This window comes from Columba livia, chromosome 3, assembly GCF_036013475.1.
Source record: "Columba livia isolate bColLiv1 breed racing homer chromosome 3, bColLiv1.pat.W.v2, whole genome shotgun sequence".
Lineage (NCBI taxonomy): Eukaryota > Metazoa > Chordata > Aves > Columbiformes > Columbidae > Columba > Columba livia.
Genome location: NC_088604.1, coordinates 7,205,738 through 7,227,005, shown reverse-complemented (window position 1 = coordinate 7,227,005; position 21,268 = coordinate 7,205,738). Strand labels below are relative to the sequence as shown.

Below are 21,268 nucleotides of genomic sequence, written 5' to 3'. Positions count from 1 at the left end.
TTAAAAGGGGCCCATAAGAAAAGATGAGGACAGACTTTTTAGCAGGGCCAGTTACAACAGGACAAGGGGTGATAGTTTTAAACTAAAAGAGAGGAGATTCAGGCCAGACATAAGGAAGAAATTTTTTACAGTGAGGGTGGTGAGACGCTGTCCCAGGTTGCCCAGAGAGGTGGTGGATGCCCCATCCCTGGAGACATCCCAGGCCAGGCTGGACGGGGCTCTGAACAACATGAAGATGTCCCTGCTCATGGCAGGGGTGGGACTGGATGAGCTCTGAAGGTCCCTTCCAACCCAAACTATTCTATGATAAATCTACAGGTAATACATTATAAAAGTTTGCCTCTTCTCACAGACTGCAAAACCCCATCACTGAAAAATAACACATACATATATGTGTGATTATATAAAGATATCCAAAAATCTGTACAGCTGCATACAGAGGAGATATTGCGAGCCACAATCTGTTTTAAGTTGAATGAAATATCGTGGTTCCTGGAACACAAACATTTCACATAGCTAATTATTTAAGCAACCATCACCTCTTGTACGTAGAGTCCTAGTTACAGCAGCAGACAGGCAGGCACAGCAGCTTTAACATCTCCAGTCTCTTAAATGTAAGATATCCCACATTCTTTCATTTTCCCAGTGTCTCCTTCTTGAATAGAAATCATATTTTCTTATCCTCAATGTAGGCACCCACAGAGGTGAAATATTTAGTAAAGGCAAAGAAAGATAGATTAAAATTTGCTACTCCTAATCTGCATCATTCCTTTGCCACACTTGCCATGAAATAAAGGGACAGATCAAGTCAATTTATGAGCCAAAACAGCTGAGAAGCTCCCAAGCTCTTTCCCTGGAGCATTCAGGTCGGAGCAGGTTCCAGCTCACACCAGAAGAGCTCGGCTGGGAGAGGTCACAAACCGCCCCCAACTCCCCAGTGGATTTATTGTTATTCTTGAAAACAGAAACAAATCACTTTGAAGATGAAGTAGTTCCTATCTGAAGAATGGACAAACTTGATAACCTTTGTTTTGCAAGACAAATTACCTCCTGGGCACTTTAAGATGTGCCATGGGTTGATTTTTTTGGGTTGTTTTTTTGGCCTAATTTATGGCTGGAGTGGGGACTGTTAAACAGTAAATCACTGGCTTTATTTTTCAGGTGCTGACCCACGATCGGGCTGAACCAACAGTAAGGCAGCATCACTTTCCTCATCTTTGCTTCTTCCAAAACTGAAATTGCTTCATATTCTGACTTCTGTATATCCCAGCCAAAGGCATTTCTGTTCAAGACTAAGGTTAGAAATAAGTTTCCAGCTGACATGAATCCTCAGCAGCTTTCACAGGAGCTACAGACACGCTGCTGTGGGAGCAGCTCTTGCTGTAGTTCCTCAACACAGCACAACACTCGCTCAAATGCCATTACCTCCCAAACACGGCTTTGGAAATTACCCTAAAAGCTTCTTACAAGAGTTCTACGCAGAGCTATCCATTTACAGCTGGAGTTTTCGCATGCTTCAAACATTACAGTGTGCAAGGATGCAAAGTCCTGGTAGATAAACATCTCCACCATCAAGCAATGCTAGAAGACATCTGTGGCCTCTCTCTGCATAGCAGCTTCATAAATGATTGAAAAAATATTTTCAGAAAGTTGAATTATTAATATCTGTGCCTGCTGAGGATTCAAATCACAATTTCCAATGTTTTCACCCAAGAATAAGATATAATTACTTACAGAAGTGACTCAAGCCAGGCTCACAAGTCTCCAGTTTGCAGATAGAACCCCTATGTTTCCTTCTATTAAATCACGCCCACATCACATCATTCAGCATGAAGTTTAACCAGTCACCAGTATTTTTATATATGTTATAATCTATGCTAAATACAGATCAGACAATCACAGTGCCTCTCTGTTAGGAAGAAAGGCATCAATCAAACAAGGTATCACTTGTTTCTCACAATACATAACACATGGAATAAGCAGGTTCTCTTGGAAGCATAAAAGAATTACTGAGTCACTTCAGACTTCCAGACCAAAACTTGAGCCACTGAATAAAGTTAATATTTGAAGGTGAACAACAGGCAAACAACTGGACTTTCCTAAATAAGGAAAATTCCTCTCTACATAAGGAATGTAGAAGCAGGCTTGGAAATTTCAGATCTTGATACAGATTATATATATATTATTATTTCACATGTATATATTTTATTTTTATATACATACAAACAATTAATGTTTATTGTTGATAACTGCATAACTATAAAGCTTTTGCCAACAGTGTCAGAACAAATTCTAATCTGAAGTCTTGCTAATATTTGCAAGATACAAAAGACCTAAAGTTGTGTAATAACTTATAATCCTAAGAAGCTTTTGCCAAACTTAAAAGGACTCTCCATCTGCATTCAACAAGGACCAAAGCCCAGATGCAGAAAAGCACAGCAGTCAGATCACCAGACCGACCAACAGTGGAGCAGAGAATCCCAAATTAACAGGAGTAACTAAAGGAAGCACAGATGTTTACATCAATGTTTTGCAATTATTACATTAAGAAAAAAAGTTACTCTTAAAATACTTCTAAAAATAATACCTAAATCATATTTTATGGTGCTGCCACATTCACAGCCAGATAAAAACATCTTAAAATGTTAATCACATTTCTCTTCCATTCTACTTGCTTATACCTATGGAAATTTAATTATATTTCTTGTAATTGTTTTATAGCCTAACAGTTAATGTCCTGACAACCACCAGCCACAAAACAGTCCTGTAGATCACTGAAACAAAGAATCACACATGGCAAAGGGTGAGACACAGACCCGGCTTCCACAGCACATGGTGTTTTATCAAACTACCCACACAGGGGAAGGCACACGACACATTTACTCCCCTTCTCCCAGTTAAGTGCCTCTAAGAAGCCCAAAAGGATGTGCTGCCATCCAGCAAGACCTGGACAGGCTGGAGGGCTGGGCAGAGAAGAACCTGATGAAGTTCAACAAGGGCAAGTACAGGATCCTGCACCTGGGGAGGAACAACCCCAGGCACCAGTACAGGTTGGGGATGGACCTGCTGGAAAGCAGCTCTGCAGAGAAAGACCTAGGACTTCTGGTTGACAACAGGTTGACCATGAGCCAGCAATATGCCCTTGTGGCCAAGAAGGCCAACGGCACCTGCGGTGCATTAGGAAAAGTGTGACCAGCAGATCAAGGGAGGTTGTTCCTCCCCCTCTACTCTGATCTGGTGAGGCCGCATCTGCAGTTCTGTGTCCAGTTCTGGGCTCCCCAGTTTAATAAGGACAAGGAATTACTGGAGGGAGTCCAGCAGTGGGCTATGGAGATGATGAGGGGTCTGGAGCATCTTTCTGATGAGGAGACACTGAGAGAGCTGGGTCTGTTCAGCCTGGAGAAGAGAAGCTGAGAGCGGATCTCAGTGTTTACAAATACTTCAAGGTGGGTGTCAAGACGATGGACCAGACTCTTTTCAGCAGTGCCCAACAATAGATGAGGGGTAACAGGCACAGACCGAAGCACAAAAGGTTAAATTTAAACATGAGGAGAAACTTCTTTCCTTTGAGGTGCCAGAGCCCTGGAACAGGCTGCCCAGAGAGGTTGTGGAGTCTCCTTCTCTGGAGACATTCAAACCCACCTGGACACATTCCTGTGTGATCTGCTCTGGTGAACCTGCTTTAGCAGGTGGGTTGGACTGGATGATCTCCAGAGGTCCCTTCTAACCCCAACCACTCTGTGATTCTGGGATTGCTGGTCCAGAGAAATGTGTGAGCCATTAACCTCTACACCATCCATCATCCTGGCTTCCTGCACCCACTGATGTATTTGGATTTCTTCTTTCCTGTCTCCCTTTTCCAGAGCACCCATCTCTCTCCATTCCCTATAAAACATCCAGCACTTCACTCGCGGCCACCTCTGCACAAAGGTTAAAACATTTCCATATCTACATCCCATCACAACTCTTGCCTAAGACACAAAATGCTTAAGACATTTGACAAATAAGGGCTAAAAATACACATCTCCAAATTGCCACAGAGATTAAGAGAGGTTCAAAGGTTAAATTTTAATCGAAGATTCGCACATTAACATTTTCAACTGAAAACGGCCAGGTGACAGGGTAGCTGCTGTCATCATCAGTTTCTAACTGTTTGAAAGCTTATTACACTAAGTTCAAAGTTAACGAACTCACATACACAAACAAAAATAATACTTTTAAGAAGTATTAAAAAAGCTTGTTAAGCCTGGAAAACATTTACAACATCTAATTTTGAGATCAGCTCATAATATTAGATAGAGCTTAGTGTTTAAGGACGGAAAACATACCTAAAATAACTTTAGTACTGAAATACTGCAGTAGAGGAAAGCTCACTTCCCCCTTCCAAAATGATAACCATCCAAAAAAAATATGCACAAGTGGTATAAACATTACAAGACAACAGGCCTGGTGAGCTCACCTCACACAAGTCTAAAGGTTCACAAGTCGATTACTTCATTCAACCTCATTTGAAAAAAAAGGCAGAGAAGAGATTTAATATTAACTGTGTTGGGTGTACACACGTTGATTTATTAGACATACTGTAAAGTACTAAAAATACAGGGCCGCAATGCACACCCAGAGCCTCCCAGGATATAACAAACATGACATATTACATTGCCTGGAAAACTGATCTTTTTGGTATTATATATGTTAATTCCAGAGTGTGTATTTATGGCCGTATTTTAGACTTTTGTATACGGTTTAGGTCCAAACTTAGAAGTAAATTTTCTGCATGTGTCCAGCCAATTATTGGTGACCAAGATGCTGGTAATGCTTTATGGAGTTGACTTAACAATGGTAACGATAGCAAATGCCATCTGATGCAAAGCGCCCCGCTTGCTTCCAGCTAGAGAATAGTAGAGGAAGTTATAAAATTGCACACAAATCAAGTGTAAAACTAAATAACAAAGGGCAAAAGAGCAGACTGTTTCACGTGGTTAAAGGAATAACTACCTGTATATATACCTGTGGCTCCTTCCAGACTCACTTGTGCAACAAACCATTACACTCAAACTGAGCAGCACTACCAGACAGAATAGTATCACAAGCCGATACGCCACTTAAAAAAGTAAGAAGCGTGTGTATAATCAAGAATCTTGGATAACTCAAATCAGAGAGAATTATTAGCATATTAAGCAGGACTCACACGAGTCATTAATCACGTTTTATCCTGCTCTTCTTCAGAACAGTATCTCAAATTTCCTCCTATACCGGTACCACCACTGCAGCAAAATTCAGCTCTTTCCATTTCTCCTATGGTCTTGACAACACAGTATTTCAAAATATAGCACAAAGAGATTTAAAATACTCAATAGTAAAAGAAACACAAGTGTTTTCTTCCTTCTATGTTCGCATTCAACCATGGAAGATTTCACGATACTACAGATTTTTACTCTTACATTGAAACAGCAATTTTCAAATGCAAACTGAAAACTTTTTGACATGTGATTTTTTTTTTAAACGTTTTAAACCACATGTGCTCATCCAGAACAGGGAAGGGCCACATCATTTCACCAAATCTTTGGTACTTAAAACTTTTGAGGAAAGCATCTGTGACCTTTCAGATCTAACAATCCATCAAGAAAAATAATTTGTATAGCTACATAACTTTCTCATGTGATATCTTTACAATCAACATACCTGTACTGCCTTGGAATATGAAATGATTCACACAGCCCCAACCAACACCAATATGGCAATAAAATCCAAGTGCAGACACAGGGATCAAACAAAAAGACAACGTGTGTCTGCAACAGCAACTCTGTGGTGCAAAGTCTCGGACCATCCGCAAACTCAAACCAACCTCAAGACTTCGCTTTTTCCCCTTTCTTGTCAGACACAGTCAGTTTACAGAGGGAACTCACAGGGTCAGGGCCCAACAGATATAACCGCAAACAGTCGATCTAATGATTCAACCGAGAGAAAAACATAAAATAAAATCACAAGAATATGTATAATGCATGATGAGCTCTGAATCCCAGCAGAACCTCTTATATATATGACTACATGCCTATATATCAGGACCACTGCCTATATCTGGCAATGCTCCCTGCTGTTCAGGTTTTGTATGTTTGTTGTTTGTTTTGGTTTTTTGGTTGGTTGGTTGGTTTTAATCCTATTTTAAGAAACAATGGTTTCCCCAATGGCTCACCCAAACCATTTATCCTGACATTCCGGTTGAAATAAACCTGTTTCCTTGTTTATTCAGGCCAAAATGGCTGGTCAGTAGAGATCCGGCTCTCACCCCACAAGCACAAGAGTAATGGTCCCCACTCTCGCAAATCCCAGACCTGCTGATGGATGGGACTGACGGGGGCAGCTCAGGCAAACCCACGTGGCACCCCCGATAACACATGCTCCAGTGGCACCATTTTCTCCAAAAGCCAGAAGAAGAAGAAAATCAGCAGGAACAACAGACAGCACCATCCTATTAGCAGCTGTATAAACCCCAAAATCATTTGACTGATGGGACTGATAAATTACCGGGTATCTAATTTTGCATCTAGTTAAGGCTTGGAGAAAGAATTCAGAGAAAAGAGGTGTCTGGTGTAAAAGCCAGGAGAGGAACAAACCCCACAATTGTGGAAATAGGTATGCGTTTCATTCCATTCCATAAAGACACCCTTATTACTTCAAACTAAATGCACATGGCTTATCGTATATACATCATTTTAAAGCTTACAGTTATTAATCTGTTGGTTTTTTTAAATTAATGTTATACTACCTAACTGTGTCTGGGTTAAGGAACGACCCAGAAGAGAGAAGCCCGTGATACCTCCCGACACCACGATTCCTGTTTAAAGGTCTGGACGAGGCCACTTTCTATTTTTGACGAGGAATTACAGAAGACGCTGCACCTGAAGGAGTTTTTCATCGGTTCACAGCACCAGCGAGAACACGGCAACCAGGCAGCAGACACAACCTTAGGAAGGTAGGTCAGCTGTGCTAACACTCTTAACTTTTTGGTCTAGGGGAATTTTAAAGGAAGGAAAGGGACGTGGGTTCGGTTTTGCATGGAAAAACACATAGACCAGGAAGTTGAACACAAAAGTAATCCTAAAGAAAAAAAAAGAAATCACCCTTTTTAAAATAAATTCCTTATACTGCACCATGGTTATCCACAGTTCTTAGTCCTCTCTGTATGCTATAGAAGGACAGATAAGTTAAACCAAAACCAATAATTTTATTACAAAAACAACTCTAAGACCAAGAATTCACACTATATATTAAATACAATTGAAAAATTGTATTACGATCACAACTTTAAAATCTGTGCTGCTGTTCACATTTGTGACCCCAAAACACAAAGTCTGCTTACAACCTATTTGATATTAAGAACATATGGAAAATAAAGCAAGCTTACCGCTTCCAAGGACATATTTGCTCGAACACACCCAGTGTTGTAGTTTTGCTTTTTTTTTTATTTAGGGGGAGGAAGAAAAAAAATGTCACAGCGAGCAAAGTTCATGTGTTAACCTGAGAAAGATCCAGGCTTGGCACAAAGTGGGGGTGGCCGCACACACCTGCACAGGCAAAACCTTTTCTCTGGCCCAACTCTATCGCAGACCTGACCTCTGCCGAGCGGTGGCCAAAGCGGTGACAATCCCAAATGCACTGGTAGAAGTGTCCAGCTTGCTCACCAGAATGTCACCGGTGCCTACCGGCAAACTTTTTCTATCTTAACCGATGAAAGGTACTAATTAATCTATTCGCCGCTCCTCCCTCCTGTGAGTTACTGCCTTGCGCTTACGATCAAACTGGTTTTACTAGCGTGAAAAGACGTATTACTCAATAGAGCTGGTTATATAACTAAGATGACAATAAAAGAAATAAAACAAGGAACTTAGGTTCTTAAAAACCTTCTCAGCTAGGCATGGACAAAAAACTTCAAAAATGAGCAGAAGCGCGAACGCCAAAGCATCACTTCCAGCTTATCGACTGTTTGTTGGCTGGAGAGACAATAAAGCTACTCAAAATAAACTAACAACAAAATACAAACAAACAAAAAAACCCAACCCAAAACAAAAAAGCTTTCCACATCTCACACACCTTAACATCCCCCAAATCCTCACACATTCAATCTACCAGCGTTACCGCACTGCTCTGACCCACGCTGGAGATGAATGACCGTGCGCACGTTTTGCACCGTGATGAATTTTAGAAAGGAAAAGCCACTCTGAAAGAAAACAATAAAAGTCTGCTGGGTTTCCATGGCTAATTCCTTTCAGGAATTTATTAAGTTGTTTATTTTAAATTGCCCATACAGGAAGAGGGGAAAAAAATGGCAATAACAATGTCAGGAACAAGAACTCTAATTCAAATATTTCAATGCCAGTAAAAGCATATCTGCACACAGTTCGAATGGGCATTTCAAAACAGGTTTTGCTAATAAAACTGGAAATCTATTCACTGCAAAATCCAACAAAACCATACATGCAAAAAGTCTTTAAAAAGACCTGTCACTGAAAAGTGAATTAAGTGAAGTTAGCTTCGCAAGTGGGCAGTGTAATTGCTTGTACTTTACTTACTTTTCAACGACACAGTGACCGCAAGCTTCTCCACCGCCCCTGAGCTCTGCTTTCAAGATTCCTTTGGACATCCCATCCACTGATTTCCCTCCCAACCTCTACAACACCTCCCACTCTCCGTCCAACGCAGTGACACTGCCACACGAGTATCTGAGGATGTTTTGGAGGCTTTATGGGGATGCCCTTAACTGAGTCTACCTGTTCTCTTTCTTTTAATGCAAACCAAGCAGGTGAAAGCACCAAGAACTACACGTTTTGGCACAGACCATCTCAGACTGCTGGTCAACCTGACAAGTGACGGGTCCATGGTAAATGCCCAGTCCCAGCTGGCACAAGGAACAAGGCAGTACCAAGCACGATCCTTCTTCAGGATGTCACCATGAATGGGCAAAAAGTTGGGGTAGAGGCTAAAAAAAAACCAACCAAAAAGTCACCGAAAGATACTATAAAATACCAAGCATCAGCATCCCATCAGTAATCACAGGAAGCTTCCATACAATCCCTTCTGCATAGGAGTATTTCAAAGCCATATAGTGCTTAGCTCACCTACTTGTCCATACAACAGATAAACCCATTTGAAAACACAATGTGAGATTCATTTGCTGAACTTCTGACAGCAAAGACCCAATCACTACTACTACACAAAACATAAACCCACTCCACTACCACTATTTAACACTATTCCACAATATTTCGAAGACTTGAGGAGGAAAAAAAATAGGGAGACTTAATCACAAAGCTATTTCCTGCACAACTTTAACAACTCAAAATAAAGTTGACAGCACTTGGTCGCACTTCAAAACGAAAAGATGCATTTGTCAAAGCATGTAAAAGTCAAAGTATGAGGAGCAGTGTAAAAAAATCAGTAAATCCTATGTATTAGGAGAGCCCAGAAGGAGGGAACAGAAGGGGATTGATGTGCTTTAGCAGCAAAAATACAGTCCGAATCTGGGGCACCCAACACGTCCAGGCAGCCATAATCCTCCTGTCCACGTTCTGGTTGTCCTTCAAACAGGCAAAAAACAGCAGCCTGGCAACCAAGGAGAGCTTGCAGGTGCCACCAAAGCAACACGCTCTTTTCCTGCCATGGGATGGGATGAAGCAGAGGCAAACTAACAAAATGGGCAAAAAACAAATTAGCTGGAATTAGCACCTCCCCCCCAGTTTTCCTGCAGTTGTCTTATGAAAACAAAGGGCTTCTTCTAAAGAACTCATTTATCTTCTCAATAAATATCTAACACTTGGAAAAGAAAACATGCCCATCTTCACCCAGTTTAATTTGTCACATATCACTATGTTTTTAAATGTTTTATACATGAAGAGGCTAAGCAAATCTAGTGAATAACACACGCATTTTCAGCTTCAAATGCTAATCCTTTTCAGATAAGCACAGATTATAATTTACCATGCAAATTCTGCATGGACAGATTATACCCTTGCCTCAGTTCAATTCTTAACAAGCCACCAAACAGATTTTCTCCATGTAATGAGTTCAGGCCAGATCTCCACATAACACATGAAATTACACTTGCAACAAGAGAATAAGAAGATCCTTTCAGGAAGGAATAAATATTCAAGTACAGTCCCAGAATCTCACACCCAAATGTGCAAACCAGAGCAACCCTTGGTCATGCCCATATGAATTGACTCTCATCACATTTCTACTTGACCAGACCTGAGCGGGCCATCCCACACACCTGAGTTTCCCCCAGCACAATGTCCTTCCAGCTGTTTCCTCCTCACTGCATCCTTCAGACCTTCAGCCTCCTTTCCCTTTCGTGTGGGTCAAAACAACCTGGCAGTATCTGTCCCTCTTCAGCACCCTTCTTGTCATTACCCCTCCAGTCAACTTGCTACACTTCTCTACTCTCAACCCTACTCCATAAGGAGTCTCCTGTTCGGAACAGTAAGACACAGAATCACAGAACAGTTGGGGTTGGAAGGGACCTCTGGAGATCATCCAGTCCAACCCACCTGCTAAAGCAGGTTCACCAGAGCAGATCACACAGGAATGTGTCCAGGTGGGTTTGAATGTCTCCAGAGAAGGAGACTCCACAGCCTCTCTGGGCAGCCTTCCTATAGGAAGCCCAGAGGACACACAGGCCACCACCACCTCACCGAGCTACTGGGTGAGGTAATGAATCAGTAGATCCATTTCTCAAGGGACTTTCCTTGATCACAAGGCCAAAGTACAGCCCTGCTTCAGATTGTTTCCACCTCCCTCCTGCAGTTTACCCACACCTCGCGGGTGTTCGCATTGCGCCAGGCCAAGCTGGAGCATTTGAGCTCAGCTGTTGAGGTTGGTATTTGCAGCACTCCAGTCACAGAATCGCAGAATCATTTCGGTTGGAAGAGACCCTTAAGGTCATCAAGTTTAACCATAACCTAACTATGGCACTAAACCACGTCCCTACAAACCTCATCTATACGTCCTTTAAACACCTCCAGGGATGGTGACTCCGCCACTTCCCTGGGCAGCCTGTTCCACTGCTTTTCAATCTTTTTCATGAATAAATTTTTCTTAATATTCAATCTGAACCTCCCCTGGCACAACTTGAGGCCATTTCCTCTCATCCTATCACTTGCTACGTGGGAGAAGAGACCAACACACTCCATGCTACAACCTCCTTTCAGGTAGTTACAGCAGAATTTCATAGACCTTGCACTATCAACAACCTACTGCAGAGGGAAAAAAGAGAACAGCTAGAAGGGATGAGGGGATGGAGGCAGAAAAACCCCACATTTCTGCAACAGCTTTCCCAGAAATAGTCCCTCAAACTATCAGTACCCGTAAATTAACTTGTAAGAAGAAACTACAATCACATTGGCCATGAAGAAAACCATGATTTTCACTTCCCTAACAATTAATACTTCCTCATCACTGAACGAGCCTTCCAGCCTACACATACCATCATAAAAGTTCCCAAGATCAGCCTCATAACTGTGTTCAACTCCAGCATCAAGAAGGCAAGATACACCCCGTTGTCATGAAACCAAAGAGATAACTTTACACAGCTCGCTTTTCACTTCTCCAGATCCCTACATTTACTGGAAAACTTAAGGTCCACTGTAACTCAGGATATACACCCATGCCATGCACCTACTGAATAGCTGTACAGCTAAGAACACCTGGAGCTGAGATGCAAAAAGATTTTTCAGGATGAAAATAATTTAAAATCAAGTTTAGAAAAGCCACAGCTGCAGAAGGGCAAGAAAACACCCAACAAATTGAGTATTTAACATGGAAACAAGCTACATCCAACCCCCACCTCTTCGCCATTCAGCAGAAAGATGGTCTTGACACAAGAACCAGAGAAGAGCCATGACTGATGTTTTCTTCCTCTATGCCACTTAAGTGCCAATTAAGGGCATCATCAACACAGTAATCATTAAAACATCACTTAATTTCACCTTAAGTTACTGTTTATACAGGACTCAAACCCTAAAATAGTTTTTGAACTGAACTACAAACAACTTAAAAATATTAGACCTAAGTAAAAGGCATCCACACAAACTTTTCTTTAGTAAAAGACCCTCTCTGAAAATAACTGTATTATTCACATCAATTTTAAAAGGTAGACTCCTAAGTCCCTCTGCAGTAAATCAAAAGTGACTAAGTTTGGTTTTTTCATTAAGATAAACAGAAAAACTGGCAAATTGAACATAAGTATAAAGAAGTGCTTATACCACTGGACAAATTTCCTCTTACATGTATTGATATAGAAGCATCTCAGTAGGAGACATTAAATAATTATGTTTTGCAAAGAATTAACTTCAAAAGAGACAGGAATATCTAAATTCACTTTGATTATACGGAAGTTACAGTAATGAACACTTGGAAATTACTAAAAAGGTCAGAAATTATAAAGAGGCAAAGCATAATATCTCTGTAACACCCGCACAGTTCACATGACAAAATACCTGCAGCTCAGCAGGCTCTGAATTTCAGGAGGTACATGTGGAATAGCACACCTGGCTGCTTGTCAGACTTCATTGTAAGTAACTAATAAATAGGTGCATACTCACCATTACATTTAGAAACTTCACAGAGAAAACAAGAAAAATATCTAAGGTGCAAACAAGAACCTCAATTAAAATAGGACACAAACACAGAATAAATACACAAGGTTAAATAAAAGGTGTCAGAAGCACTAGCTCACAGCAGAAGACAACTACCACAAGTCAGTTGCACAGCACTGAGACAAATATCCCAGAAAGGAGAATCAAGTCTAGGGAGATGATGACTAATCCAGAGACACGACAGTGCTGCAGCCAGGGGAGAACTTGCCTCACACCCTTCCCATCTCAGTTATTCGCTGGTGACAAATGAGGAGCCCAGTCAGGAAACCAAACAAGCTGAAAGCCAACTTGATTTCAGAGTTGCCTTTTAGCTGGACAAGGGGTAATGGTTTTAAACTAAAAGACGGGAGATTCAGGTTAGACATGAGGAAGAAACTTCTGACGCTGAGGGTAGTGAAACACTGGCCCAGGTTGCCCAGAGAGGTGGTGGATGAACCATCCCTGGAGACATCCCAGGCCAGGCTGGACGGGGCTCTGAGCAACCTGATCTGGTGAAGATGTCCCTGCTCATGGCAGGGGTGGCACTGGATGAGCTTTGTGGGTCCCTTCCAACCCAAACCATTCTATGACTATGATTCCCTGCCCTGTCCCTTTGCATGGCCATGGAAGAGTCAGTGGGAGCAGCCAGGAGTCCAGGGTAGGGTAGAATTGCTCCTTCAAACAAAGGAGCTTCATCCAGGTTGAAGTGCCCACACAACCACAGCCCAAGGACGCAGGTTTTCATTACAGCTGAGTTGACTGAGCTGTGACTCCTCTTCCCATGTCTCTCAAGACCTGATGCCTTCTGTAGGGGTAGGTTTGGGGGTTTTTGTGGTTTTGTTTTTTATATCAGTTCACCTCACTAAAGCAGGTCACCATGGCTACAGACAACTGTGAGTGCACTGTACGAGTAGGAATGAGACACAACACACAGCACAAGGGTAAAGAGCAAAAGAAATCCTGAAGTGAATAAGAAGAGACAGCAGAACTTACTCAAAAAATGGCCTTCAAAAGCATAATAAGAAAATGCAATAATCTAAAAGGTCTTCCAGCTTAAAAAATGTGTTATTACAAATACAACTGATGTGTATTCTAACCATGCCAATAATAACTAGCCTGCTGTATGATCACTGCAAAACCAAGTCAATGCTGTAAACTCACCTTCACAAAGTTGTCGGGGAACATGCCCCTTTTGCCATTCAGCTCCCCTTCTAACCATCCTTCTTCTTCCAGTCTTTTCACATTCCTGATGATTTCTCCAACTCTGATTGTCAACTCATCATCGTGCACTGCGTCATAGTCATATTCCACAATATAGTCCACTACAAAATAAAAATCAACACACACAGTGAATGTAACTTCAGGGCCACGCATGTACAAAAAGGCAGGTCTAACGACAAGTGTTTCCCTCACAATAACTGTCATTTGTGAACTCTAGTGTTCCCAATCATTTTGGAGAGGGGGAAAAAAAAAATGGACAGTCACCTATTAGAATAAAGTAAATTTAGGAATATGATGCTAGATCATATTTTGGTGGTGGTGAGTAGGTTTCTGTGCACATGTGGTGGAAGGGATTGCTGGCAGTGTTGGTTTATTGCTTTTTGGTTTAGGTTGGGTTTTTTTATTGTTTGTTTTTTCCACTGCCTTGCCAAGTCCCAGCCCAAGAACTACCAATTAGGAATCACTGCCCAGAGGAGAAGCGTTTGTTACTCATTTTGGGGCCAAGGAGGGGAAAAAAGTTCTAATTGTGCACATACTGTAGGTATACACAACGCTTTGTTAACTCTCATACTTGCATCTGCTACTACATCTGCAAAGAAACCTGCTTGCTGTATACACAGTATTTTAGCAGGTTTGATCCAAGAAACGTAATATGGCCAGAAGGTGTACAATTGACAATATAAGACAACTTAATTTGCACAGCCATGTAAAAGGCACCCTCCTTCAGATTCATCTGGTTTTGTATGAAGAAGAATAAGCAAGCGAGCTTTAATTTTGATATAATTAGATTTACTCAGAGGAGCGTAGCAATGTATTTATATACTTGTCCATCTGTTGCACAAGATCCAGGAGAGCTGCTTACGGACAGCTTAAGGTTTGTTTAGCAATAAAAACTCATTTGTTCATCAATAAATTGTTTATACCAGAGATTTCAACAAATCTGCAGCAATCAAAGAACTTTCCCACTCAGTCAAATCTAGTCAGGACACCCAGGCACTACCAAATTTAACACTGTTCTCACCAAAACCTCCCTCTCCTCTGCAGATCACAACCAACATGCACAAAGACAAGAGCACAACAGGGTTAACTGACAGAAATTCTGAATGGTTGTAAACGTTTTTCCCCAGGTTACTCCTTATTCCATCAGTGCGTAATAACATCCAACTGTTAATTTACAAATTAAGGAAGCAAACAGAAGAAAGTATTTCTTCCCGGTATTGAACTTTCAGCTTCATTAAATCAATGTGTAATTCCGATCTGTGGACAGTTTTGATCAAAAGTGCCACTGAATGCATGTTGCAATGTAGCCTGTATCCCTCTGCTGCCTATAGATGAAGTCAGAAAACCCTTATTATTAATAAAACACAGAACAACATGATTGTGCCACAAATACAAGAGAAGCTGAAATGATCTGTCTGGCAAACTATTTTCTAAATACACCCATTAACAAAGGAGCCAGTCAAATATAAACATGAAGACTTAGTTTTGCGCTTTTTTTTTTCCTTTAAGAAAGAAAATTTTATTTCTTCATCATAAACAGAAGTCATCACCAGAGTTATGTGCTCATGACACACACCCTGGAACACTTAGATACACTTTTTTTAGTGTATACTTTTATTTTTGCCAAATATATTCTCTAAGCTTGCTTCAAAGCATCAGATTTCCCCATTAGTGCCTGCAGCAAGCATAGCAGTTCTGTCTTGCTCCTGCACTGAATTTATTTTGAGTGGCTGACATGAAATATTGCCCAACAGGTAGGAAATTCTGGCAGCCACAGATCATAAAGACAACTGCCATTCATCACCTACAGTCTGGAAATAGAAGTGTCATCTTCCAACCAACTCAACCCAACCGCTTTGGAAACCTACAAAAGCATAAAAAAATGTACCAAATATCCATGTTGCAGATTTCTCTCACGATAAAATCTGGATTTAAGCACAGCAGCAGGTATTATATTTCACCATATACACTACAGGGCAGTGGGAAATGGATCAGAACACGTCGGTCGTGGTTAACGTTCTAACAGCATCGCAGGGTACAACTCCAACTGCCAACCACCTGGTCCTTTTTCCACAGAAATAGTAGGTACTCACAGCCACACTGTGTCAACATGAACTAATTATTTAGAAAGCCTCTTTATTTCCTTGGGGGAACATTTCTATATTTGTGCTTGAAATGCACATGTTGACTTTGGTCACCTTTCCAGGCTGTAAAACACGGTCAGGCCAACAACCGAAGGAAGATCTTGAGACCTTCCCAGCCATCATCCATTAGTCTGTGTCCCAAAAATAAATAGCAGCAAATGAATATCAGCTTTTTATTTTTGAGATTCAGGTGCTGAATTCCCTCTTGTATTTGTCAGGACACTCAATACCACCCTCATTCTCATGGATACATATACAAAACAGATCTAAACTCTCATCTGAAAAGCGAGAGGGATCATGGGGAATTTCAAGATGGTTTCATCCCATACATTTTAACACAGAAACATCAAGATACTAAACATCTCTCTACTATTTGGTCCTCAGTTTTGCTTTTCAACTTTAGCAAGTAGCACTAGACAAACCTCCAGGTAATAAGGACTGCGGTGTGATAGGCAAAAACCAATTCTACTGCCAAAACACTCCGGACTAAATAAGCCCCTGAAGGGTCCTCAAGTATAATATCTACCCAAGCAAAAACAGTGCTCAGTGGTGACAGAAGATGTTTTTAAGGAATCACAGTTCCTTATAGTAACAATAATTAGGAATCGTGTCAGCCCACAGATTATACTTTTGAATGCTCTAAGTAGTTCTGAATGTTTCTGAGTTATACTTCTGAAGGCTTCAAACTCTCACCTAAAAGACTTACACGAGAACAGACATGATACTACAATCAGTCAGCAATAAGTTGGACTGCAGTAACAGAAACTGGCCAAAACTTTCAAAAAACAGAAAGTCTTAAGTGATAGAAAGTGCAGCAGAACACTCCAGCAACACAAACTACCAGAAATAGTAGTTGACAGAGAGAAGTTAATGGTTGGACTCCATATTAAAAGTCTTTTCCAACCAAAATGACTATATGAAACACCTAGCTTACCTCCCCTCTGCTTTTTACACAGCTTTCTCAGTTTCAAACCCAACCCAAATCAATTATCTGGAGATTAAAAGTCCATAACGACCAAGTTTTGGATGAAAAATAGTCTTCTCAAGCTTGAGCATGAACACTGGGAAGGTAACCATGCTTTTCTTGTACATCCAGTAAGACAAGAGCTCACCTGAGAGGGAGACAATGCTTTCCTGAGTTTCCATAAGCAGCGTGAGCCATCACAAATCACCTCCCATACTGTGTGCAAAGAAGATGTCTTTATCCTAGATCTCTAACAAACAAGCTGCAATCATGTTTTGGCAAGAATTCAAATATAAACATAAGACATCACCTGGCACACGCTTCCAACCAGGGAATGAGGGAAGGAAACAAAACAAAAAAGTCAAATCACAGTCAGGTTGATTATGGTATTACAGAAAATAAATTATAACAGACTGTAAGAACCGATAGAACAGATTTAGAAACACAGGAATACGTTCAGAGCCCTGGTAGCAGTCGTGGGGCTGAAAGCTCTTGTTCTATGAGACATGGCAGGTAGTTGAGCCTGTGCCAGGGTGGTGAGAGTGGGAATCAGCAAAGATGTATGAAGAGAAAAATCACACTTGACCAACCTGATGGGCTTCTACAACGAAATGAGGAGTTCACTGGATGATAGGAAAGCAGTGGACAGTGTCTCCCATAACATCCTCATACACAAACTGGTGGAGTATAGGCCAGATGAGTGTACAGTGAAATGGACTAAAAACTGTCCAAAACATTAAAGCACTGTGATCAATGACACACAGACCAGCTGGAAAAGAGTCACCAGTGGCATGCCACAGGAGTCAACACTGAGTAATTCAATATCTTCATTAATGACTTGGATGACGGGACTGAATACACACCTGGCAAGTCTGCGGATGATACAAAACGGTGAGGAGTGGCTGACAGATCAGACGGGAGAGCTGCTGCTCAGAAGGACCTCAAACAGGACAACAGGAAGCTCATGAAGTTCAAAGGAAAATGTCACGTTCAGCCCCTGGGGAGGAACAACCCCATGTACCAGTACAGGCTGTGAACTGCTTGGCTGTAGAGCAGCTTGGACACCAAGTTGACATGAACCAGCCACACACCCTTGAAGCAAAGGCAGCCATCAGCATCCTGGGCTACGTTAGGAAACGTATTGCCAGCACGTGGAGGGAGGTGATCCTCCTGCTCTGCTCAGCTTTGGTGAGACCCATCTGGAGTGCTGGTCCATTCTGGGCTCCCCAATACAAGACAGATGTGGACATACTGAAGCAAGCCCAAAAAAGGGCCATGAAGATGACTAAGTATCTTCACACGAGGAAAGGCTGAGAGAGCTGGGACTGTTCAGCCAGAAGAGGAGGCTCGGGGAGATCTTATTGGTGAAGGTATGGAGAAGACTGGGCATTTCCAGTGAAAAAAGGGGAGGCAGAGGGCAGAAATGGAAACAAAACAAATTCCACTTAAACATATACATACACACACAACCACTTTGAAGGTGATCAAACACTGTAACTGTTCGTCCTGAGGGGCTGTGTAGTCTCCATGAAGATACTCAAAACCCAACTGGACATGGTTGCAGCTGACCCTGACCTGAGCAGGAGAGCCAGACGAGATGATCTCCAGAGGTGCCTTCCAGCCTCAATGGTTCTGTGACTGATTCCAGCCAGAGATACACTTTAGGTGGCAGCTTTCTGTCATCCAGCCATGACAGCTTTCCAGCATAACTGCAGAACTTTCCAGATAATGCTTTTTGAGGGGTTCAACCCATTTTCAGGGGCAGGGGACTGATTAAATCAACAGCACTAAGTAAAAAAATACTGTCTGTGTTCGGTAGAAAGGGGGTTACAGTAAGTTTTATGGGAGGGGTCTGTTCAGCTCTTTGTTTCAAGTTAAGATGACAGCCTGACTAATGAAACAGTAAAGCAGACCAAACACGTCAAAACCAGTCAGCCACATCAACAACCACAGACTATGTTGTTGCCCATGGCAAAGACAAAAAGTGTACTATCTCAGAAGAGCTTCTTTGACAAAATAGCTCACACTGTCAGCAAACACAGCAACAATGCCTGCACAAGGCATTCGGTCACCGCTGGCACAGGTAGACTCGCCATTTCTCCAGAACCCACAAAACCAGCTGTTCTGCCAACCACAGCCAAGGGTTGATGCAGAAGACAAGCCTCCTGGTAAGCATGGCCACAAAACATCCATCTTAACTGTTTTTAAACAAAGGATGGGCTATGAAGATTATGAGGGATCTGGAGCATCTTTCTTATGAGGAGAGACTGAGAGAGCTGGGTCTGTTCAGCCTGGAGAAGGGAAGCTGAGAGGGGATCTCATCAGTGTTTATAAATATCTCAAGGTGGGTGTCAAGAGGATGGACCAGACTCTGTTCAGTGATGCCCAATGACAGGATGAGGGGCAACGGGCACAGACTGAAGCACAGGAGGTTCCATCTGATTATCACGAGAAACTTCTTTCCTTTGAGGTGCCAGAGCCCTGTTACAGGCTGCCCAGAGAGGTTGTGGAGTCTCCTTCTCTGGAGACATTCAAACCCACCTGGACACATTCCTGTGTGATCTGCTCTGGTGAACCTGCTTTAGCAGGTGGGTTGGACTGGATGATCTCCAGAGGTCCCTTCCAATCACAGCAATTCTGTGATTCTGTGACATTTTCAACTAACCAGACTCCTCTGAAGTTGGCTGTTATAGGTAACTAAGGCTCTCTGAGAGCCCTACAAAATATACATAACAAAAGAAAAAAGGGGAAAATATAGCAAAATTCTAGCATGTCTGGATCTTCAACAGAAATAACCAAGTGTCAGACACTCGCCCAGCGAAGAGCACAATTTCATATTCTTGGTACTTTGTTTAGGTTATTACAATACTGTCAGAATTCAGTGACCTTTCTATAGTAGCCAGAAAAAAAAGACACAAACCAGATATTCAACAAATCCCACAAAAAAAAAAAAACACATTTAATCACTTATAAAATGAAAAACATCATTCAGGGAATAACTTAAATCCTTGGATATCACTCTCAAGCTGTTCAAGAAGCCTTGCTGAAACTTGCAGTAGACCTGGAGGGACAGAGTCCAACATCAAGCAGCAAGAGGAGCTTGAGTTGCATGCCCTGCTTCATAAAGCAGGTTTTAGGTCAGCTCAGATTAAAAGCCATTTATTGGAATGTGAGCCCTGGAAAGTTGTGTGGCCTCCAAAAGCATCTTGCCAGCAGAACTTCAGTTATGCAAGAAACTGATTTTGCTTTTCCAATTTATCATTACAGACAGTTGCTAGATGACCAAAACAAACTTTATTAGTACCATTATTTCCACTTGTACATCTATTGCAAAAAAATGTTTAGTCTCTGATAAAACCAAGCTAATGTTTTTGTCATTATGTATGAACACATACACAGAGTTACAAAAGTATTTAGTTTTATAGCAGACAGCAAGCTCACACTAGAGACAGAAGACGATCTCCTTTTAACTATCACACTTTCACAACTATCTCAAAATCAGGTGTTGGACTGAAGGAGAAAGCTCATTCCAATTTCTTTCACCCAGAAAAAATCCTATGGTTTGTAAGATGTAAAGGTTCCAGCTGTTTTAATTGTAATACCATAGTATATGTTTGGCCACTGAAAACAGATCTTAACACTGAAAAAGTAATTCAGATGTTTAAATGCTGAACAATGAGAACACCTCCATAGGTCTTAAACTTGTGTAGTGGTTACAAGAATGTTTTTTTCCACTTCAAAACCACGTAATTTTCTGCTACCCTGACTTGAGTCACTGATGACAACCCATATGTTCAAATAAAGAGACCTGGTGGACTCCCTATTGCCCTTAAAATTCTAGCCCCTGCTTCCAAAACTGTTTTTTGTCCTACAAAGACCTCCTGGCAAGAGAAATGCACAAGGTGAGCACCAGGGTTTGGAAAACAAAGAAAAATACCTCCTGGCCAAGACCCTCCATTGCTCTGCAGTCAGGCTCCTTCTTCTGCACCCTGCGTCTGCTCCCGTGATTCACACTCCTGTCGACACAATGACCCACAATGACCATAATAACCAGTTCCCCAAAGATTCTTCTGGAGCAGAGATGTGGGTTTGGTAGGGAAGTGCCTTACATTTCCCAGTACTGGGAAATCCACTTTGACCACTGCTCTTGTATGAAAAGGTACTTCGTGTCACACAGCATGAGAAGCAGCCCAGGGGTTGAATCTTGAACAGATGGAAACAAAGTATTTCCTTCTTTCCATCTCCTGGTGCCCAGGACAGATGCAGCGCTAATGGGAAGCTGGAAATCTGCAAAGTTTTACTTCCACGAT

General features: G+C 41.7%; 1 protein-coding gene across 2 annotated transcripts in view; it reads right to left on the bottom strand.

Moving 5' to 3' along the window:
- Positions 1–21,268, bottom strand: part of CD2AP (CD2 associated protein) — an 86,811-nt gene that overhangs the window by 49,739 nt on the left and 15,804 nt on the right. The window contains exon 2 of one of the 2 annotated variants that reach the window (XM_065055738.1): positions 13,791–13,951. In XM_065055738.1, the coding sequence (XP_064911810.1) occupies positions 13,791–13,951 (161 nt within the window). Of the gene's footprint in view, positions 1–7,405; positions 7,723–13,790; positions 13,952–21,268 lie in introns of those variants that run through there. The other variant, XM_065055739.1, reaches the window with a different exon arrangement.